Below are 24183 nucleotides of genomic sequence, written 5' to 3' on the forward strand. Positions count from 1 at the left end.
GAAGGCCTTACAGATCTTACACTTATCTGTTTGATGGGACTCTCCCAGGCACTTCAGACACGAGTCGTGCGGGTCACTTGTGGGCACAGGCTTAGCGCAGGACGCGCACTGCTTAAAGCCAGGAGCCTTGGGCATGAGCCCGGCCACGCGCCGGGGGAAAAAGGGGGAGAACAACCCCCTTAATCCCCTTTAACTATACAACAACTGTTAATAAAGTAATTTAAACAACTATCTAACTATATACAACTAGAACTAGAACTATAACTATCTATAAACGGAATAAGCTAGGGAGAGTGGAGAACAGCTATGCCGCGCTCCACAGTTCCAACGACCGTCAGGGGCGGTAAGAAGGAACTGAGGGGGCGCCGGGTCGGCTGGGGTATATATCCAGCGCCATGAAGGCACCACTCTAGGGGGCTCCACAGCCGACCCGCCGGTGTTGCTAGGGTAGAAAATTCTCCGACGATCGTGCACGCGGCGCGCGCACACCTAATTGGAATCGATATGAGCAAGCACTCGAAGAAGAACTAATATTATTTTTGAAGAGTATAAATAAATATAACAAGAAAAAGAGGGCCGAGGGAAGGTTTTTCAATACTGTAGTTAAATGTGTAAGCACTCTGCAGCATCACCATTTTATTAAATTTACACCTCTTAAGAATAAGTTTAAAACTTATAAACATACATTGCAAAACTCTCTGCTTTTGACATTGCTGGTAATGCAGAGTCGCACTGCCCAAGTATGAACTCCAGAATGGAGTGTACCTCTGGAGAGACAATCACTTCCCTAGCTCCCTTGCATGCAACTGCACTATCCTAGTGCAATATGCTCCCCTCTCTGAAACAGGCCAATTTGGAGAGGGATAGGACAGAATAATAACCCTTCATCCTCCCCATCCACTTTGGAGCAATTTAGTTGAATACTAAGGTTCAGATCCAGAAAACAATCATGTATCTTAACATGACACAAGCAAGTAGGTCCCATGGATGCCAATTATTTCAACGGGATTATTCACGTGTCAAGCTACAAACAAAAGGTTTGCAAGAACCCTTGCTTTCTACTGAGTATTAAAGAGAGTAAGGGGTCTGAGACCATATATAAGATGCAGTGTTTTTTTTAAAGACTTATTATAAACAAAATTTTATCTATTTTCAACAGTGGAAGTGTTTGCCAAATAACAAAATCATACACAGGTGTTTGTAAACACTTTAATAAATCCTTTGTCTTTTTTGAAAACTATGTGCTTTTTAAACTGAATTTGAAATAGAAACACATATTCCTTGTATCACAAATTACACAGTTTATGTGGTGAAAAATTACTATATTAAAAACTGAATAATCTATTTATCTATTTGCACAGAAGTTTCAATACTCCGCCATGTAAAGGCAGCAGTTATAGCAAGTATAAAGTATGTTTATTTTGAGAATGGCAAGAAATTCTTGAATGTAAATTTGTCAACACCTTGGGAAGAGGAAGATGATGTCGATAAGATCAGAAGAGGGAGCTATTAAAAGAATATTTGCCTGAATTTAAACAGAGCTGTGGCACTTTTGGGATTTATTTTTACTTAAAAGAATAAACAAAAGCCACAAAAACATAAAATTTTCATTTTTAAAGTTGTATCCATGAGGTTTTTACACTGCTACCCCCAATACTCCAGTTCAAGCCAACGAGGTAATAATGGAGAATATATTTGTTGAAGCTCAATATTTCCACAATCTCCCAGTGGACCTAATTAAATGATCATCCTTGTGCCCAACTAGATCTGGGGGAGCAGACCCTTCCACACAAAACCCCAATTACTTCATTAAAGTTCCACCTCCATGATCAGACTGCAGGATTAGGGCCTAAATAAGAATTTTTTTCTAATAAAAGGAAATCTTATCTAACTTGCATTTTAAGCAAGGATTGGAAACAAGAAAGAGGAATACCAATTGCTGAGCAGGGTGGAAAAGTAACTTGCCTATTCACTTACACAAAAAAGGAACATTTTTCTTTTTTTCCTTTATACCATCTCCTGTGATGCATAATATCAAAGACTGGCAGACTTACAGATCAAAATGTTACGCTAAAACTGTTATATCAAAGAAGAGGAACAGTTAAAAAAGATCAAAAATGATGAGAAGCTGAAATGTATTGCTTTGTTAATATAACATTATTATATAGTTAGTTCAATTTCAAAGGCAAAGCTGGTAGCACCGCCTATTATTTATGTTGTCTGACATTTTCCATTGTAAAATCCTGTTTTTGCTTGTAACTAACTGTTTGGACTACCAGGTGTCTATCACGGGCTGAACTTTTTGGGGAAATTTTCAGCCAGAACGATTCAGCGTATGAAGCTAGGGAAAATACATTGTTCTCCTCACATTAAAAAATTCCAGTGACCTTTTCTTTGAAAAGCTCTAGGTCCTCCATGAATTGGAGCAGGGGTTTGAAATTTGGCATGGAGATGCAATGTGTGTCCATGTGACTCAAAGCACCCCCTTACTCATACCCTACACACTACTGTAATATTCTTTGTACAAAATATGCCTAGTGAGGTATCACTGAAAACTAATAACTTACTGGTTAATCATATGTATGCCTCAACATTACACGTAAAGTTATGAATTCCACCTGTATGATGTTATTAGCACAGGTTCAAAAGCAGACAGTCCTGCCTAGGCAAAAGTTGTTAAACAGGTTTATCCTGAACCAAGGAGTATGTTTATCTCAATTTACATATAAGCAGTAAACAGGTTCATCTGAAAAAGAGGGTTGGGGGAGAGGGGCGAAGATAGCAGAGGACTCAGCAATTTGCATTCCAGCAAACACAATTGGGAAGAAAAAAAAAACTTCTTCCATCAGCAGACTCCATGTCACCTTCCTCACTGCTTGAATAAATTTTACTTTGAGGGGTAACCTTCCAAATAATCAATTTAAAAGGTTTACAGCTCTATAAAGACAGAGGGCTGAACCTCTAGTGATAAGCAGTTGAAGCAACTAATTGAATACAATATTAGTGTATCATGTAAGGTCTTTTATGAATGCCTATAAGTTACAACACGCTTCAAAAATGGCTCTTGGGTGGTGGTTGACAGTAAGTAGAGGGTATGGCAATAGAGGGAGACCAAGAAGCAAGACCTCTGAATCTTCTGACATTTTCACGGTGATTCGGCGCTGTGCTGGTAAAAAGGTGCATGGGGGTGGGGGGGTAGCCTTGATCTATAAAGTTGCCTCAGGTATTTCCTCCTGGGGGCCAGAGTATAAATCCCCAAGGAATGCAGAGTTGATCTCAAGTTTTTTAGTGAGTGCAGGGATTCATTCATTTTCTCATTAAAGAGATTCGACCTGTTAAAAGGAAGGTCCTGGATTGTGTTTTGGACCTCCCCAGGAAATCCTGATGATTGCAGCCAGGAGTCCCCGCTCATGATTAGCCAAACTTCTAGAAGCTGTGTCTGCCACATCCACTGCAACCTGAAGAGCTACCTTTGCCACTAGCTTTCCCTCATCTAAGAGAGATTGAAATTGGACCATCCTCTGTGGAAAGTTCTGTGAAGACTGCAAGCCTAGAACAGGTATTAAAACTGTATTTTGCTAACAACACTCGGCAGTCAGTGACAGAAAAATGCAGATCTGTGGAGCCCACATTACTCAGACCCGGTGGCTGCAAGATGTCCAGGAGCCAGTGTTGAGAGTCCTGGACCTCCTCTAATGGGATCGGTAGGTTTCTGGCCACTTCTTGTAACAGCTCCTGGTATTGACAATGGTCATGCAGCAGAAAAGGCGAGGAAGGAGTGACTGCTTTGTCCGGGGAAGAGTCACCTGTCGGAATTGTTGGTATCTGCGGATCCAGTTCCACCTCTTCCTCCTCACACACCAACAGAACCAACTGGCAAGAGGAAGAGGAGCAGTATGACTCCTGAGAGGGGCAAGATGCCAGCCATAAGGATCCCACAGACCAGTAAAAGGGATCAATCGATTGCAAAGGACCCCAAGGAAAATGGAACTATGGCCTCTGGGGAGCTTGTACCTGGTGGAATGGCAAGCATAACCCTTTGACTGTATCAGGGCTCAACTGCCTTTGCGGAGATACCAGTGCAGTCATCTCCTCTGAGTCATCTGAGTCCAAAAACTGCTCAATCGGTAGCAGCAGTGCCATTGGTACTGGGGCACTCCTACCAGATGGTTGGAGGTGAGACAGCTCCTGGGTCAGTGATATAGGCTCCCCCTCGGGAGTAAGGGCATCCGTTAGGAGGGCTGGAAAGAAGCAGAGACTGTGGATAAGGGAGGAATATATCCTTTGGTGTTATACACGTCTCGGTGCACCCTGATGTTCAAGGGGTTCCTGCAGTTAAGTCTGACAGATCCAGTGCAGCAACCAGACGGTCTTTAAATAGATAAGACAGTACTGATAATGGGTCCAGACCCGAACTTGCAGACAGAATTGGGAAGCAGCTATCCTTATGCTTCAGTACTGAAGTGACAGATGGAACTGGCGGATATTTCTATTTATGTATCTTGTCCTCAGATCTGAGGGTCTTCATTAGAGCTGGGTTCTTAGATTCTGCTTGCAATGTCTCATCCAACCTGGACCAACTCAGGGAGGAAGTGTGTTTCTTATGGCCAGTCCTCAACAGGAATCTGTCCTTGTGCCCATGAAAGAGCCCTCTTCTCTCATGGGGAACCCTGGAAGAAGAGTCCTTGGACTTAAATGTTGACAGCTCCACTCCAGGCATAGATGCGAGAATTAGGAGTGCGGGGGGTGCTGCAGCACCCCCAGGTTTTACGCAGGGCTCCACTCCTGGCCCCGCATGCAGGGTCCCAGCTGCTGGCCTCACATCCGGGCTCCACTCCTTGCCCTGCACATGGGGTCCCGGCCCCACTCCTGGGGTTCCGGCTGTGACCCCCGCGCCCAGGATCTGCTCCTAGCCCTGCCCCTGCCCCCAACTGTGGCCCCAGCCTCAGCCTCTTTATCCCATCTGTGTCTCCTCTTCCCAGAGACACAGCCCTGCTCCCGGCCACAGCTCTGGGGGGGATGGGGCAGAAAAGGATAAGGGGGCTGGCTTTCAGCACCCCCACTATTAAAAGTGTTCCAGTGGCACCTACTCCAAGGCAAGTGCTTGGAAGGGCACAGCTAGGCTGCTGAGACCGAAGTACAGTAGGCTGTCCCTGGCCTAGATCGGAGAGAGGCCTCATAGCCTTCTCCATCAGGTGCTTCCGTAGGTGCTTCCCGGGCTTCTTGAGTTCTGTGTGGGAAGGAGCAACACGTACTGCACTTTGCAGAGATGTGTGCTTCACCCAGATTGTACAGATAACACTGATGTTCGTCACGGATGAAGAAGAATCGAGGACAAGAGGTGCAATTCTTGAATCCTGGGACTCTGGGCACAGTCGTGGAGCCAGGGGACTGGTTCGCCAACTGGGGAGAATTAGGCCTGAATAAAGACTGGGAGTGGATGGGTCACTACAAAAAAGTAATCTTCCCTCTGCTGATACTCACACCTTCTTATCAACTGTTGGAAATGGCTGACGTCCACCTTGATTGCATTGGCCTCGTTAGCATGACAAAAGTAATTTTCCTTCTCTTGATATTCACCCCTTCTTGTCAACTGTTGAGAATAGGCCACTTCCACCTTGACTGAATTGGCCTTGTTAGCACTGACCCCCCCACTTGGTAAGGCAAATCCCATTTTTTCATGTGCTGTTTATTTATACTGCTTACTGTATTTTTCACTCCATGCATCTAATGAAGTGGGTTTTAGCCCACGAAAGCTTATACCCAAATAAATTTGTTAGTCTCCAAGGTGCCACAAGGACTTCTCGTTGTTTTTGCTCATACAGACTAACACGGCTACCACTCTGAAACCGGGAGAAAGAAATATTCTATACTATTCAATAGACTTTTTAACTGCTAAATACATATCTAAGAATATAACTATTTACAAATGTTTTCTATATAGGTTATGAAACAAAGTGAAGGGGGACATGATTCCGATCAGGCCACACGGTGATAAGAAGGAACTGGAGAGGCATCAACCTACACTGCCTCTTATACTCTTGGTCAGGAGCACGAGGAGAGCTACTGTGCATGTGCAGGCCAATGGATGCTGCTTTGAAGAACTTCCGGACTTTGGTGCATGGTGCATGCACACCCACATGTAGAATACAGATAGTGACATCACTCGAAGAAGAATTAGAGACTGTTTCATAATGCATATGCATATGGGAGCCAAATTAAGGTTGCATAGACAACCTTCATTGTGGCATTTTCTAACTTCTGTGTACTTAACTTTGCAACATAATAATGTTCTTTTAAGACAGTTGTGTGTGTGTAATCTTATTTACATACACGTACTCATGCGCACACATTATTGAGTAAATGGTGTATTAGTTCTATTTCATGACATTTATATGCTGTAATTGAAATTAAAACGAAACTGAAAAGTTCAACATATATACCTGTTTTGTAGGTTTATGTGTTCCATGAGTCACTCTCTTAGATTTTCCACCTACTTGCCATTTAGACTTACCTGTAAAGAAAACAATTATTTTAATCAGCAATAACTATTTTAGGAAGATACATTATTCTAATATTTAAGCAGCCAAGCTTGTAGTGTGTTAACAACAGTGCACTACACTCATAAGATAGATGAGGGGAACAATTAATGAATTAAACCAATTTGCAAAATTGTATGTACTGAATTTGATACTTATTTCCATCGGTTCTAACTGAAGGAAAGAACTGAAGATACAATTTAAAAGTTGGCAAATATAAGCATGAGAGAGAAAAATTTAGAGATTTTTCTACACAAGGGTGGACTGCTTTCCAAAGGTGCTAAGCACTTCGAAAACCAGGTAATTATCATCTAGAACAGGGGTCGGCAACCTGCAGCACGCAAGCTGATTTTCAATGGCACTCACACTGCCCAGGTTCTGGCCACCGGTCCAGGGGACTCTGCATTTTAATTTAATTTTAAATGAAGCTTCTTAAACATTTTAAAAACCTTATTTACTTTATATACAACAATAGTTTAGTTATGTATTATAGACTTATAGAAAGAGACCTTCTAAAACGTTAAAATGTATTACTGGCACGCGAAACCTTAAATTAGAGTGAATAAATGAAGGCTCAGCACACCACTTCTGAAAGGTTGCCGACCCGATATAGGTCCTTGCTATACAAAGTTGGAAACCACTCTTGAATTTTAGAACTGACGCACTGAGTTTTAACAGATATTTTGGGGCCAAATTCACGGACAGGGTCAGCTGTTTTACATTGTTCTGGTGATGTAATGCAACTGGCTGAATCAGTTAAACCAGGTTTATTGCTATTTTGTGGTGGAGGAGCATACTAGTGAACCAGGCCTTTCATTTTTAGACAAAATCTACATTACCTGCTTTAGACTTCTTCTTAAAAACATTGAGTAAACCACAGTTACAAGCACAAATAAATTAAAGATTCTGAACTCAACGTGAGCAGGTTTCAAAAATAAAAATGAGATACTGTGTGTTAGCAAATAAGAGATTGTCCACAGAATACATATTACACTCCCTATTCATTGAAAACCTCAAATTCCAGATGAGATACATGCCAGGATTAGAAAGATTAAAATATTACCACAACTGAGTGCAATCTGAAACTGTTTACATTCCCAGAAGGCAGAATTTTGTGTGTGTGTGTAAATGGCACAGAAAACTTGTACCATGAGTCCATTTTCAAGCATATCAAAATAGATATGCCAGTACTAAAAAGGATGAAGGATAAAAAAAAAAGCATCTCTTTAGAAGGCACAAAAAATGTGATTTATAAGTAAAAACTGGGAAATGTTTGAACAAGTCAGGTGCAGAGATTAAAGCAATTTCCAGGCAGACTGAATATGCAAGGCAAGTACATAAAAAGCACAACACTTATGTCAACACTGGATTTTGGCAATTTAAGACAGGTAGTATTTTTGGAAGGATTTTTAAACAATTTATTCCGTGTATACGACAAACAAGTTTGTCTTTCATCATCAGCCATGCTTTCTTGCTTCACTACCCTTTTTTATTCAACAAATATTTTTATGGCTAATGTACAATAATTTCCTTTCAGTATTCATGAGCAGTGCCACAACGATGAGTGTTATTCAAGACTTTGTATTTGTGAGGCCTACTAGTCTGTAACTGTAAAATATTAGATTGTTCATGAGATGGAAATCGGGTATGAAGCCTTTTGCTTATGAGGTACTTATTCAATTTTAGATTAGAACAGTAGGGACCAACGATCACCACCTCGTCAGTTGTTAACTAGCCATTGTTACATAAGTGAATTAGTGAAGTTCTGGGTACTCAGGGAGTTTCAGATATAACTTATAACTTAGGTCCATTTAATCTTTGACTGGTAAATCTAGTGGGGAGAGGTTGGGTCATTATGTAGAGAGACTGTACATCTCATCAGAAGGACAAAGTGCCAGTATCTCTAAAACAAACAATTGTTAAACTACACTCAAAAAGGCATCTTTTACACTGACAATCTCAGCAATTATCATTGTCTCACATCTTTTCTTGGGGAACTTTACTGAGAAAGGAATGCAACTCTGAGAATAGCCGGAGTCAGATTTCTCTGACATCTTTCAATCTGATACTAGGCAGCAGCACTATACAGACCACACTTGTCTCAAATCATCACAGTGGTGGACAAGGATCAAGTATCCATTGTTTCTTTTACATCTATCGTTGCCTTTGACACTGTTGACTATGAGGTGTTGTCAGTGAACCCTGGCAGGGATGGAAAGAAACACACTTGAGTAACTCTGTTATTTCCTCTCTGAGTACACTCCAAGTGTAGGGCTAGGTAATTGCTCATTTTTCTCCAGGATTCTCATGTGGTGTCCCACAAAGTTCTATTCTGCCACTCATCCTCTTCCATGTGTATGCAAGATATCTAGAGAAGATAGTGAGAAAGTCTGGCTTGTAGTGTTATCACACTATGCTGACACCACTCAGCTCTATTATTTCTTTTTCACTGGCCCAAGATGGTGCAGTTGTTCATCTTAGCCAGTCTTTGGCATTTGGATAAGAAGTGGCTGCCTGGAGCTCCTTTCAAATAAAACAACACAGGCAATGCTGCTTGTCTGGAGGAAGCAACCAGTGGGCAGAGAGACATTATTTTTGGCCCTCTGAATGTGGATGTACACTCTCATTTTATTATTAAAGTTTGTAACCTTATTGGATTCTCAACTACTTTTGAATGTTCAACCAGGCATTTTCAATCATGAATCCTCAACTCCAGCATGCATTTCTTCCTTTGGTCCAAGACAGCCAAAATTTGTTGATCTCCATCACATACTGCAAAGCCTATTCATTCTATCAAGCTTTTTCTAAAAGTGTAGGTTATTATTTTCCAAGTGTCCAAGATGTGCCGTACACCTCCGCACCAAATAAAATATGTTCCCTATCCTGAAGTGCTTACAGTCTAAAGCCCCAATACTGCAACGTGCTCTGACTGGCCAGACCCTTCTGTGGCAATCAAATGACTTCAGACAAAAAGGGAATAAGGGGAAGAGAACAGTTACAAATACAAGATTACGTGGTTACTTTGGCATGTCATACGTGTTTCTTACATTTACAAAGATATTTAGACATTTTTATTTTGGGTTTAGTGAAAAAGGTCTCACATGGGAAGTGTTTTAAGTATTTTTGATATGGTATCAACTTTGATTTTGCAATACAATCTTTGTAGATTGTTTGCCTATGTGCCTCAAGTTTTCTGATAGGTACATTAAGTAATTAAAAAGTACATCATTCCTTGATTCCTGTATGCTGAACTGCCACAATTTTTTTAATTGGGCCAGGGTTACCCAGGCCCAATATGCATTAACAATCACAGTCCTGATGAGGGAGTCTAGATACCATTCTTATTCCACATACAGTTGACAAATGCATATTAATTCTGGAATGGCTAGAATACATCTCTACCCCAATATAACACGACCCAATATAACACGAATTCGGATATAACGTGGTAAACTAGCGCTCCGGAGGGTGGGGCTGTGCACTCCGGTGGATCAAAGCAAGTTTGATATAACGCGGTTTCACCTTAACGCGGTAAGATTTTTTGGCTCCTGAGGACAGCGTTATATCGGTGTAGAGGTGTATCAGAAATATACATGTACCAATTCCTTCCTAATGGAGCTAAACTCTGCCACAACAACATACATACCCCTTTGCCAAGGGAGGAGGCAGGGGAGCAGAAGCTGGCTATGCAACCCTTTACACCAGCTGAGTTCCCTTCCACAAGGGGAATTATCTGTTTCCTGCTATGACCAGATTCTGGTCACTTTAGTTTGTCTGAGCAGTGCAAAGAGGTCAGATCATAAATGAGAATTTGGCCCACTGTCTTTATGAACAAAATTACATTTGTATAACCTGTTAAATGTTAAAATAGAGCCGGCAAGACCAAAAGAACCAGGAAATTATGAGTTATGGCATGATTGTCTGGGTGTTAACTTCTCCTGTAATGTCCAAGTATGTGTGACAAACACCATTTAAAAATCACATCTGAATTTAACAGAGGCTGGAGTTTCACATTAATATTCATTCTCTAGGCATCTCTGTCAGCGAACTGTTAAACTCCTCTACAAACAAGCATCTAAGAGCATGTTGAAAGTTTCTAAGAGAATATTACAAGCAATCCAGAACTAAAGAAAGTAATTCTATTTAAAGAGAAGCCTCCCATCCTGCCACAAATGCCTCAAGTATATAATTGCTAAATGTATTCTATGTTCCTCTTTCAGCATCATAAAATAGTTGTTCATATTACTACCTTCCTCAAAGCTGTAATTCTGAATTATAAGTGATTTTAAGCCCTGATCTTGTAAACACTCAGGAAAGTATTTAACTGTAAGCATATGAGTAGCCCCAATGAAATCAATGGACCTACTCACACACTTAAAATTAAGCATGAACAAGTGAGTTTACAAGATTGGGGACTAAACAGATGCATTTTGGGATAACAGTGGTAAATGAAGCAACAATGAAAAATTGCTCCTGTTAAATATCCATATATTTATGTTATTCAGAATGTGCATGTAAAGTTAATTGTTTTCTCATACCAAGTCATTAAAAAAAGCTTTAAATTTTCCAGTTGAAAATCTAGTTCTACATTTCTAAATCTAATCTATATTTAGACATAATTAAGCATGCCAAAGAATCTGTTTTTCCCTGTTTAGAACATTTTGTGATTAGAGATGATAAACAATGACTTGTATCTGTTGTACTACTTCAGCAGGAATGAGATTTGCCACAGACACAAATTGACAAATATAGAATGGCTGCAGGTATCAAATAAACAATCAAAGTGATTGGAAAACAAGTTATCTGAGCATTTTTGTTCTGATTACTGGCCTAGTGGATTGGCAGAAGCAGTAAAAGTGGCATAATATGATTTTAGTAAGGCTTTTCACTCTGTCCCACACGACATTTTCATATGCAAACTAGGGCCTAGAAGAAATTACTGTAAGGTGAGCGCACAAATGATTGAAAGACTGTACTCAAAGAGAAGTCACCAATGGTTTGCTGTTGAACTGGGAGAGCATATCTAGTGGGCTCCGCAGTGGTCAGTCCTGGATCCAGTACAATTCAATATTTTCATTAATGACTTGGATAACAGAATGGAGAATATGCTTATAAAATCTATGTACTCCGTCCAATTCTGGGCACCACATTTTTGGAAAGATGGTGAAAAGTTGGAGAGTCCAGAGGAGAGCAACAAAAATGATAAAAGGTTAATGAGGAAAGGTTAAAAAAAACGGGGCATGTTTAGTCTTGAGAAAGAAGACTGCCCACTGAAGGTAGGACAAGAAATAATGGGTGTAATCTGAAGCAGGAGAGTTTTAGGTTAGATAGGGTAGTTAAATCCTGGAATAAGCTTCCAAGGAAGTTTGTGGAATCCCCGTCACTGGAGGTTTTTAAGAATAGGATGGATAAATACCTGTCAGGGATGGTCTAGGTTTACCTGGTCCTGCTTCCTCAAGGACCCTTCCAGCCCTGCATTTCTATGATTCTTCCTTTTTATTTTAGGTTTTTCTGCTACAACTCTCCCCCCTCCCAAAAAAAATCATCCCATTTTATGTATTCACTTTGGTGTTGACATTTAGCCTTGCCAGCGAGAACATATGCTAAGGACCTGGCTCCACAATAATTAACGGCAACACTTCTACTCAGTGTTACACTAGTTTAGGTACAACAGTACTTATCACAGAAAAAATATTCAAAAATACTAGTATTTTAAGATGAAGACATTTTAAAATGTTGGATCTTCCAAAATACAGATTTAGGGAAAAAGGAGTACTCAGATGCTGTAAGTATAAGCTTTCAGTTTCCAGGGAAGACAACAGTCCGCACTGATCTTGCACACCACTAAGGTATAATTCAAAAGCAGAATTAATATTCACATCCAACAAACCAACAGTTCTATCAAACTAATTATACTGTATTAAGATCATAGCTGGAAAAGTACAGCTGTGAAATGGTACTTCAAGGGCACCAGTGAAAATTCCATGTCTCCACATTGTGTCTGTTTAAACATTTTAACACTGATTCTGAGTGGTGATGGCCTACTTTCATTTTCATATTCAGGGAAAATTAAATAGATATTATCCACCTGAAACCTAGCCAATTTAAAGAAGTTTCAGATACTGCAACTGAATCCTTCTATCAATTTCTGCAGTTTTACAACACTTTCCTAATTTTCCAAATGTTTTCTCTCCTCCATTTCTGTAACAGTAGTAGGTTAAAAACAATTCAGGAAGAACTGTGATTTTTAAGTTGATGGTGTCCCTTTAAAGGCAGAACAGTTTATGGAAAATCTTGACTCTAAAATTTTGAAAATGCTTTGATGTTCACTAATGATAAACACTATATAATTGTTAAATATTATTACTCTGACATGGACAAAGTTTGTTAGAAGTTTTTTTTTAAAGTAACAGTTTGTATATGCACTGGAGCTCTTATATTTGTAATTTTTCAAAATGTTTTCATATTCATATATACAGATCAACTTTGCTCACAATGGCACTTACAGAAAAGGTTTTGTATCCCATTCTAAGGTACATATTCAAAAGGGATAGCCTCTCATTAATTAACATTTTAATTCTGAGACACCAAAGTACAGACCCCCAACAACATAATGAGACTTATGCAGATAGAACATTTAAAAAAAGGCAACTATAGCATCTATGTTTAATTTAAAAAAAAAGTAGCAACAGAGTTGTCTTAGATACTATGGTGATGAGTGCCAAATAATCACCTAGTTAAAGAAAGACTGTTGTACTTGAGCACAACAATGCAGTCAATATATTTCCTTGTTCTGATGGCTCTGCTGTCTCCAATTTACTGTTAACAGATTTTTCAATTTAATATTTATGGTTTAGACATAAACGTTCTTCCACTTGAACAGTGGCAACATCCCATTCTTGTGAATGTGTTCACACTGTAAGACTCTGAAAATACATGTTCCTTCTTAGCAAGAATTATTTGCAACTCATTGCTGTGCACAGAGAGAGCAAATAGTTTATAGTAACTTACTCTAAAACTAGGCAGAGACCCCAGTGTTTGAGCTATGACACGTTCTCTAATTTTTTCCCATTTAATCATCTGGGGCCTGGGGAAGGGGGGCTTTCAGGGAACAGTATTGGGGACAAAAGGGTTTCTGGTCATCCCCTTGTTTTTATTTTGTTTAGATATTTGAGCTCCTGAAGAGCGAGAGTGCAAGCTCCATTCCTGTCCCTCCTTCAGACCATAGGGAGAGTCTCCTTTCCCTTCTTTACACTTGAAATTCTCTTACGTTCTTTGTAGGTGTGATATAGATGGAGTAAAATCATGTAAAACTCTCTCTTCTCAACTGGTACAGCCCCACGTTTTTACAACCCTAACCCAGAGCAGAAAGGACACCTCTCTAATTTCCCTGTTTAAAGGGTAAACAGAGTGAAGGAGTGTTGCCGAAGTGAATACTGAGATAGAAGGCTAGAGTCTCCCAATGAAAAGAGAAAGCCTTAATTTATTTTCTTTCTTTCTTCTTTTCCTTCTCATAGAAGTTAAGTGTATTGTACCTGATAGGGAAATAGCAGTTGTCCCTTTTCTCCAGCTTGATTCAGAGAGAGACAAAATAAATCTGACAGCCACTTCTTAAACAACTAGCCATTGTTCTGCCTTGTCTTACTACATATAGCTAATTTAAGGATTCACATGTCAGCAGTAACCAGTAAGAAAAACAGATGCCATATTGATAATTCTGCTATATCAGTGGTTCCCAAACTTTAATAACCTGTGAACCCCTTTCACTAAAATGTCAAGTCTTGCAAACCTCCTCCTAAAAATGAATATTTCCAGGGATTTTCTCATTTACCTGAGTATAAATTATTAAAGCAGTGATCTTGGAAATATAAAATTTGTTTTTATGACATGCGTATTACACACTATTTACTATTAATTATTATTTATCATTACAGTATTTTTATTACATTATGAAAACATCAAGATCTCACTTTCGTAGCTTGTATCACTTTGAATAAGCCTGTTATAAGATAAGGCTCCTATGTTTCATCAAGGAGTAGCAGATGTGAAAGAATGAAGGTATTTAAGAAGCCAACTCAAAGAGTTCCTCCTACACAAGCATTCAGGTCTTGAGCAGTCCAGGCAAACAATGCACATTACAACAAAGCTTAAACTTGTTCTTCATAATAATTTTAAAAACAATACTAGCTGCCTATTTAATTTTAAAAACAGCAAAAAATATCCACCTCCCTTTGCATTTCTTATAAGGAGTCTTGAAGTTTAAATCTCCTCAGTGTGATAGAGATGCTTGCTTTGATCTGCTTCGCTCTTGGAAGTCCAGGGGCTCTGGGCTGCTGGCCCTGGGCTGCCCGGGGTCCCTCGGGACAGCTCTGTCTGCCATTAGGGAATTTTTTCCCGAGAACCCCCTTTAACATTTTGTGAACCCCAGTTTGGGAACCACTGTGCTATATATAAAAGCTTTGCAGACTGTGCTTATTCACTTCAGGCAGGAACTCCAGTGAGGCAGGATAGTTGGGATAAGGCTGCAGTAAATAGGTCAGAGGCTGACACTGTAGAGTCTTAATGTCCTTTGAAATACTGGGCAATTGTAACCCATGTTCATTTTGTTTTATAGTTGATAAACACAAAGGATATAGCTATCCTCCTTGTTTGCCAGAGTTCAACAAGAGTGTTAGGTAAAGACCCTGAATATCCCAGTGCTGAAGTTCCTACAGCACTTCAGAATTTGCCTGACGCTTCCTGTCTCCCGCTCTGTGCTGTCAGCACTTCCAGGATGGGATATCTGAATAAGTTTTTACCCATTCCCACCACACACACTACCTCTAGGGTTTGTTCCCTAAAGCGATGGGATTATGCCTTGCTCTTGCACTTTCCCTTCTCATGCGCCTCCCACACACACACACAGACCCTGGAAGGAGGAAGAAAACCCTTGGGCTGTGTGGACTCATCAATGGACTTTGTTTTGGGGGGTTGAGTTTTATTTACAGATTATTTTATATTAATAAACCAAGTCCCAAAAGAAGGTATTTTTGACCAACAAAAAGCCTGAAGTGTATTTAAACAGTCCAAGAGGGGAAACTGAGGCAGACTGCCTGTAGCGTAAACCCAGCTCACAAGGGGTCACATAGGAGGCTGACTGTAACCAGCCTGGTTACAGTCAACAAAGGGGGACAAAACAGTAAAGATACCTTTTATTTCATCTTTATCAAATTTTTGTATACATTTTACAAAATTATAATTTAATTAAACAGGAAGCATACTGAAGAAATTATTTTAAAATATTGATGATATCTATGTTTTAAGCAGTTATCAAATTTAAAATACAATTTTTAGGTATAAACATTTTTACTTCAAACAAACTTCTTTTTTGGGTGGGAGAATAAGGGAAGGTTGGGGGGAAGGAAGTTAAATACTTACTATCGTCCTCTTTGCTTTCCAGTGGGACACTCCATGCAATAAGGTTTCTTGCTGTACGACCCTCTTCTGCAACAATTTTCCTCACTTTGTCATGACTATTAGAGCGCTGGAAAGAAGCCTGAAAATGTGAAATACAGGAAAAATGCATCATCCTATTTCAAGCTAATATATTAATTATCTCAAAGCATTAATGCTAAAACATCCAAAAAGGGGCTTGCGGTTGACAATCCTCACATAAGTATAAATATTAACTACTATTTGTAAAATACCTGTTTTATCTATTTGTAAAATCTGTGAGATGGGTATTGTATTTTCACTATCTATTAGAAACTGTGTGGGTGGCACGGATATACTCATTCATTTTCACAGAGAAGAGGCATGGATCATAGCTCCTACGTGTCTTCTAGCAGAATGTTTAATCAGAATGGGAACTAGTGTCTAGCCCTCAGCTGGGGTTTGTCTACACCTGACTTTTTTTAACCTTGATTAAACTGATTGCCAGCACTGGAGAAGTGTTTACACCTTTATGAGTGTGTTCACCTTGTGTTAAACGCACCTGCTGCACCTTGACGTGGCTGCTGCTCCTAAACCTGGATAAAATCGGAAGGACTGAGCACAAGACAAACATCTACCCCCATAAAAAACAAACAAAAACCACCTCACTGGTTATAGAAATGGAACCAAGCTACCACTCCATTACAGATGGCTGCCAATGCCTTATGTTTCATGAAGGGTTCTGGAGAAAGCCAGTCTGTGGAAGCCAAGACCCCACAAAGGCGGATGATGCAGCAAGAAAACACTTCAAAGTTGGTTATTGGAATGCAAGAACAATGTTTCAAACATCAACAATCTCGCAAATCATGAGGGAAATGGATAACTATGTACTCAAAATCCTGGACATCAGTGAGAGCAGATTGACCAGGTGTGGACAAGAAGCACTTCTAGCACGAAAAGAAAATTTTCATTTGTTCAAGTCATTGTGATAACAAACACTGAGTGGGAGTAGCATTCATTACGACAGACTGGGCATACATCGTCAGCTGGGCATACATCAACCAACACATCATATATGCCAGACTTGCGGCCACACTAACCCTAATTCGAAATGGCAATGTCGATTTCGGCACTACTCCTCTCGTCGGGGAGGAGTATAGAAATCGATTTTAAGAGCCCTTTATGTCGAAGTAAATGGCTTCATTGTGTGGATGGGTGCAGGGTTAATTCAATTTAACGCTGCTAAATTCGAACTAAACTCATAGGCCTGGTCTACACTACGACTTTAATTTGGATTTAGCAGCGTTAAATCAAATTAACCCTGCACCCGTTCACACAACTAAGCCATTTAATTCGACATAAAGGGCTCTTTAAATCGATTTCTGTACTCCACCCCGACGAGCGGAGTAGCGCCAAAATCGATTTTATCATTTCGAATTAGGGTTAGTGTGGCCGCAAGTCGATGGTATTGGCCTCCGGGAGCTATCCCACAGTGCACCATTGTGACCGCGCTGGACAGCAATCTGAACTCGGATACACTGGCCAGGTAGACAGGAAAAGCCCCGGGAACATTTGAATTTCATTTCCAGTTTGCCCAGCGTGGAGAGCACAGGTGACCACATATTAGCTCATCAGCACAGGTAACCATGCAGGCCGATAATCAAAAAAGAGCATCAGCATGGACCGTACGGGAGGTACTGGATCTAATCGCTATATGGGGAGAGGATTCAGTGCTAGCAGATCTTCGTTCAAAAAGACGAAATGCAAAAACTTTTGAAAAAATCTCCAAGGGCATGATGGAGAGAGGCCACAATAGGGACTCAGATCAGTGCCACGTGAAAGTCAAGGAGTTCAGACAAGCCTATCAAAAAACAAAGGAGGCAAACGGTCGCTCCGGGACAGTGAACGTGAGGACAGGAGGGACCAACGTGAGGAGAGGAGAGACGCTCGAGATGAGAGGTGACGGCAGGAAGATCAGAGGAGGCAGGATGCAACGCTGGGGCTGCTGCGTGAGCAAACAGACATGCTCCGGCATCTGGTGGAGCTTCAGGAACAGCAGCAGGATAACAGAGTGCCGCTACAGCCCCTGTATAACCTCCCTCCCCATGTTCCATAGCCTCCTCACCCATACGGGTAAGAACGTGGGGGGGTAGGGGCGGGGGGGGGGGGGGGAAGGCTCCGTACACCTTCCCATTCCACCCCAGTGGACAGCCCAAGCAAAAGGCTGTCATTTTTTTAACCTTTTTTTAGTGGCCTTTTCCTTCCCACCGATCCTCCTCCCAAACCCCACCCGGGTTCCCTCCCTCTTTTTATAATCTATTAATAAAGAATAAATGATTTTTAAACGATAGTGACTTTATTTGGTTTGAAAGCAAGCTGGGGGAAGGGGGAGGGTGGGTTCCTTACAGAGAATGAGTCAATAAAGGAGGCGGGTTTTCATGAAGGAGAAACAAACAGCTATTTCACACTGTAGCCTGGCCAGTCATGAAACTGGTTTTCAAAGCTTCTCTGATGCACAGCGCTTCCTGGTGTGCTCTTCTAATCGCCCTGGTGTCTGGCTGCGCGTAATCAGCAGCCAGGCGATTTGCCTCAGCCTCCCACCCCGCCATAAAGGTCTCCCCCTTACTTTCACAGAGATTGTGGAGCACACAGCAAGCAGAAATAACAATGGGGAGTTTGGTTTGGCTGAGGTCTGAGCGAGTCAGTAACGATCGCCAGCGACCTTTTAAATGGCCAAAGGCACATTCTACCACCATTCTGCACTTGCTCAGCCTGTAGTTGAACAGCTCCTGACTCCTGTCCAGGCTGCCTTTGTATGGCTTCATAAGCCATGGCATTAAGGGGTAGGCTGGGTCCCCAAGAATAACTATTGGCATTTCAACATCCCCAACGGTTATTTTCTGGTCCGGAAAGTAAGTCCCTTGCTGCAGCCCTTTAAACAGAGTAGTGTTCCTGAAGGCGCGAGCGTCATGAACCCTTCCCGGCCAGCCCACGTTGATGTTGGTGAAACGTCCCTTGTGATCCACAAGTGCTTGCAGCACCATTGAAAAGTACCCCTTGCGGTTTATGTATTGGGTACCCTGGTGCTCCGGTGCCAAGATAGGGATATGGGATCCATCTATCGCCCCATCACAGTTAGGGAATCCCACTGCAGCAAAGTCATCCACTCTGACCTGCACATTTCCCAGGGTCACTACCATTAATCTGGGCTTGAATAGGGACTGGGAGTGGCTGGCTCACTACAGAAGCAGCTTTTCCTCTCCTGGAATTGACACCTCCTCATCTATTATTGGGAGTGGACTACATCCACCCTGATTGAATTGGCCCTGTCAACACTGGTTCTCCACTTGTGAAGTAACTCCCTGCTCTCCATGTGTCAGTATATAATGCCTGCATCTGTAACTTTCACTCTATGCATCCGACGAAGTGAGGTTTTTACTCACGAAAGCTTATGCCCAAATAAATCTGTTAGTCTTTAAGGTGCCACCAGACTCCTTGTTGTTTTTGTAGATACAGACTAACACGGCTACCCCCCTGATACTTGATACCTTTCGTAGCAGCACCTGAGTGATTGCTTTGGCTACTTGCATCACAGCAGCCCCCACAGTAGATTTGCCCACTCCAAATTGATTCCCGACTGACCGGTAGCTGTCTGGCGTTGCAAGCTTCCACAGGGCTATCGCCACTCACTTCTCAACTGTGAGGGCTGCTCTCATCTTGGTATTCTGGCGCTTCAGGGCAGGGGACAGCAAGTCACAAAGTTCCATGAAAGTGCCCTTACGCATGCGAAAGTTCCGCAGCCATGGGAATCATCCCACACCTGCAACACTATGCGGTCCCACCAGTCTGTGCTTGTTTCCTGGGCCCAGAATCGGCGTTCCATGGATAGAACCTGCCCCATTAACAACATGATCTCCAAAGCACCGGGGCCCGCGGTTTGACAGAATTCTGTGTCCGCGTCCATGTCCTCATCATGCTTGTCGCTGCGCTGCCGCCGCCTCTGCCTCCTCGCCTCGTTTTTCTGGTCCTGGCTCAGCATAAACTCCACGAGAACGCGCAAGGTGTTTACAATGTTCATGACTGCTGTCTTGAGCTGAGCGGGCTCCATGCTTGCCATGGTATGGAGTCTGCAGTGTTCACTCAGGAAAAAAGGCGCGAAATGGTTGTCTGCCGTCCGTTGCTTTCATGCAGGGAGGGAGGGAGGAGGCTGTATCCAGAACCACCTGCGACAATGTTTTTTGTCCCATCAGGCACTGGGATCTCAACCCAGAATTCCAATGGGCGGGGGAGACTGCGGGAACTATGGGATAGCTACCCACAGTGCAACGCTCCAGAAATCGACGCTAGCCCCGGAACATGGACGCACACCGCCGAATTAATGTGCTTAGTGTGGCCGCATACATTCGACTTTATACAATCTGTTTCCCAAATTCGAATTATATAAATTCGGATTAATCCCGTGGTGTAGACACACCCAGAGTGTAGACCAGGCCTTAGTCAGGCTTTTTCCTGTAGAGTACCTGGTTGCATTCTGTTGTGAGGCAAGAATTTTTTAGTTGATGTTAGTCGATACCTGTTAATGTTTGTTTTATTGTATATACTTTCAAAAGCCTTGAACTGAGTATATTTTAAAAATCTAACCAAATTTGTTTTTCTAAGTGAGTGGGAATCATCCTCAGGGATCCTTCTTATATCCTTAACTTCTCTACTATAGTTTTGTGTAGTAGTAAGTTATCCTCTAGGGTCTTGTTTCCACTAGGAAGAAAAGGTGTAATTTTAGCATGTAATAGGTAGTCCGGATAAACCTGAGCTCCTCTCTAGGGTTTCTTTGCCATGCTAACGTGTATTTTTGGCCTAAGGTTTTGTCTTCACTAGACTTTTTTTTAACCTCGATTTAACTGATTGCCAATTAATTCAAGATAATTTATTATCACATTTCATCCTTCTCATGCCAATGTTAGCACACAGGGCAGAAATTGGTCTATTCTATTCTTCTGAGTCTTTCAGCCCAGTGAATCTTGGGGGGAGGGGAGCTCAGAGCCAGGGCTCTGGCCCTCCCCCTGCGCCCCAAGCCAGCTGAGACTGACTTTCTTCCAGCTGCCTGGCCCCTGCCCTGCCCGTTGCTCCTCCTCCGGCCTTTGTCTCCCTTCCAGGGCCAAGAGTCACCTGGTCGCATCCCCCTCCTGGGTCTCAGGTTACAAAGGGGCAGCCATAGCATCTGTGCAGGCAGCTGGAGTAGCCCCCGCAAAAGTCACACGCCCTTATTCTCACCACATAGACATTGGTGCAGTGCACACACCTCATTCATGCAAAACCGTAAGGCTCACATAGGCTCACATACAACATAACAAGGGAAAAACCCCACTACATCACAGTATCACGCTGCAGAAACTTTCCCTACAACAGAGAGTAGTGTAACTCTTCTTCAGTTGTTACAGTCAGTGAGACAACCTTTTTGGAGTATTCTGACAATGATTCCATGTTTCTACTAGTTGGGAGGAGGGTCTCCTTTTACCAGACTTCATTGAACAGTTCTTTCAGATTTGTTAGGGTTGTGTTATCAACTGCTTTTAGCATTCCTGCTGTCTTTGGTCATCTGCTGCTGTTTTGTTGTTTTTCAGCTCCTGGACTACAGCCTGTACTTTTGACATCTCTATTGGACTGATGTTAATGTCAAGTTGATCAGTTTAGCATATTTCATCAAAATCTGGTGCTGTTAGTTGTAAGCATTTTTTCATCTTTGCCTTTGACTGATCAATTTCTTATTTTGAAATTTTCGCAAAGGATTTCAGTCATTTAGTAAATGTCTCTGTGGTTTCTTTTCATAGCAGCATTTTCAGTTTCAGCTGCTAGGTCTTCAGCATATCTCCATTTATCTTTCCTTGCATTGGTTTTCACTTTTTTGGTCTGGTTTCTTATATTCTCCTTTGGTTTTTCCAATATTTCTTTGGTCTTAGTATTCACGAGTTTTCCTTGCAGTGCTTTCCTTACCTTGATGAGATGCCTTGTCTCTTGGCTTATCCAATTCTTGCTCCGTCTATACTGATATCCAACTGTGACTCCTGCAGCTTCAATCCCCTTCAATCCTCTGAGTGCTGCCCGTTTTTCTTAAGGTTCAGTCTTTGTCTCACTTTGATGTGCCTTTGGCAGTGCTTCAAACCTGTTCCTTAATTCAAAGAGGCTTTGAAGCCTCCGGGAGCTATCCCACAGTGCACCATTGTGACCGCTCTGGACAGCAATCTGAACTCGGATGCACTGGCCAGGTAGATAGGAAAAGCCCCGTGAACTTTTGAATTTCATTTCCTGTTTGCTCAGCGTGGAGCGCTGATCAGCACAGGTGACCATGCAGAGCTCATCAGCACAGCCAGAATCAAAAAAGAGCTCCAGCGTGGACCATACGGGAGATACTGAATCTAATCTCTGTATGGGGAGATGAATCTGTTCTATCAGAACTCCGTTCCAAAAGACAAAATGCCAAAATATTTGAAAAAATCTCCAAGGCCATGATGGACAGAGGCCACGACAGGGACTCAACACAGTGCTGCGTGAAACTTAAGGAGCTGAGACAAGCGTACCAGAAACCCAAAGAATCAAATGGACGGTCACGGAGGGAGGGGCGATTGACGACTGTAGCTATCCCACAGTTCCCGCACTCTCCGAAAACCATTTGAATTCTGGGTTGAGCTCCCAATGCCTGAAGGGTCAAAAACATTGTCACGGGTGGTTCAGGGTATATGTTGTCAGCTCCCTCCCCACTCCTCTGTGAAAGCAAAGGGGAAAAAATAGTCTCTCGCCTTTTTTCACTGTCACCCTATGTCTACTGGATGCTGCTGGCAGACGCGGTGCTGCAGCGCTACACAGCAGAATCCCCTTGCCTTGCCTTGTGGACGGTGCAGTATGACTGGTAGCCATCATCATCGTCCCGTGGATGCTCCTGACTGGCCTCGGTGAGGTCGGTCAGGAGCGCCTGGACAAAAAAGGGAATGACTCCAGGTCATTCTCTTCTTTAAGTTTTGTGTAATGGAGATTCAGTCCTGCCTGGAATATCATGCCAGCTGGAGGCTTCTGCCTCAGGCTGCTCTCCCAGTCGGCAGCACCGCGCGGTCACACCTACCCCAGCCTACCCCTTGCTCCCAGAGCTCACAATCAGATACTTAGACCTCTACATTTTGCTGCAAATAAAAAAAAAAGCTGCCATTTAGAACTGTCCCCCAATATACATATCCTGGGACATTTTGTATTTTACCAGAGTCAGCCAAAGGCCCACACACAAATGGAGATTCAGTCCTGCCTGTGCCTCTATCCTAGTGCTTATCACAGATTCCCATTTTCAGCTGTAGGCTGAGCAAGTGCAGAATGGTGGTTCACTCAACTTCGCTGTAAGCCAACCACCTTCCCCTCACCCCTTTGATCTCTGCTTGCAGAGGCAATAAAGTCAGTGTTGTTTCAAATTCATGCATACTTTATTACTTCATCACACAAATAGGGGGGATAACTGCCAAAGTAGCCCGGAAGGGGTGGGGGAGGAGGGAAGCAACGGGTGGGGTTGTTGTAGGGGCACCCCCTAGAATGGCATGCAGCTCATCATTTCTGCGGGATGTCTGGGGCTCTGACCCGGAGCGGCCGTTTGCCTCTCTGGTTCTTTAGTACGCTTCCCTGATATTCTAGGCAGGACTGACTCTCCATTAGACAAAACTTAAAGAAGAGAATGACCTGGGGAGTCATTCCCATTTTTGTCCAGGCGCCCCCCAACCGACCTCACCGAGGCCGGCCAGGAGGACCCATGACAGCAGCAGACGGTACAGTATGACTGGTAACCGTCTTTGCCAACTTGCAAAGCAGCAGACGGTACAGTATGGCTGGTAACTGTCTTTGCTAACTTGCAAAGGCAAGGGGATGCTGCTGTGTAGCGCTGCAGTACCGCGTCTGTCAGCAGCATCCAGTAGACATACGGTGACAGTGAAAAAAGGCTGAACAGGCTCCATGGTTGCCGTGTTATGGCATCTGCCCGGGCAATCCAGGGAAAAGGGCGCAAAATGATTGTCTGCCGTTGCTTTCATGGAGGGAGGACTGACTGACGACATTTACCCATAACCACCACAAATTTTTGGCCCTATCAGGCATTGGGATCTCAACCCAGAATTCCAATGGGCGGGGGAGACTACGGGAACTATGGGATAGCTACCCACAGTGCAACGTTCCGGAAGTCGACGCTAGCCTCGGTACATGGACG

At 42.5% G+C, this 24183-nt stretch overlaps 1 protein-coding gene across 9 annotated transcripts in view; it reads right to left on the reverse strand.

The window, feature by feature from the left end:
- Positions 1–24183, reverse strand: part of SCAPER (S-phase cyclin A associated protein in the ER) — a 524758-nt gene that overhangs the window by 323450 nt on the left and 177125 nt on the right. For all 9 annotated transcript variants that reach the window (XM_065558411.1, XM_065558415.1, XM_065558414.1 and 6 more), the window contains 2 exons: positions 15957–16074; positions 6444–6514 (listed from right to left, as the gene is read on the reverse strand). In XM_065558411.1, the coding sequence (XP_065414483.1) occupies positions 6444–6514; positions 15957–16074 (189 nt within the window). The remainder of the gene's footprint in view (positions 1–6443; positions 6515–15956; positions 16075–24183) is intronic.

Source organism: Chrysemys picta, chromosome 10 (assembly GCF_011386835.1).
Source record: "Chrysemys picta bellii isolate R12L10 chromosome 10, ASM1138683v2, whole genome shotgun sequence".
NCBI classification, from domain to species: Eukaryota; Metazoa; Chordata; order Testudines; family Emydidae; genus Chrysemys; species Chrysemys picta.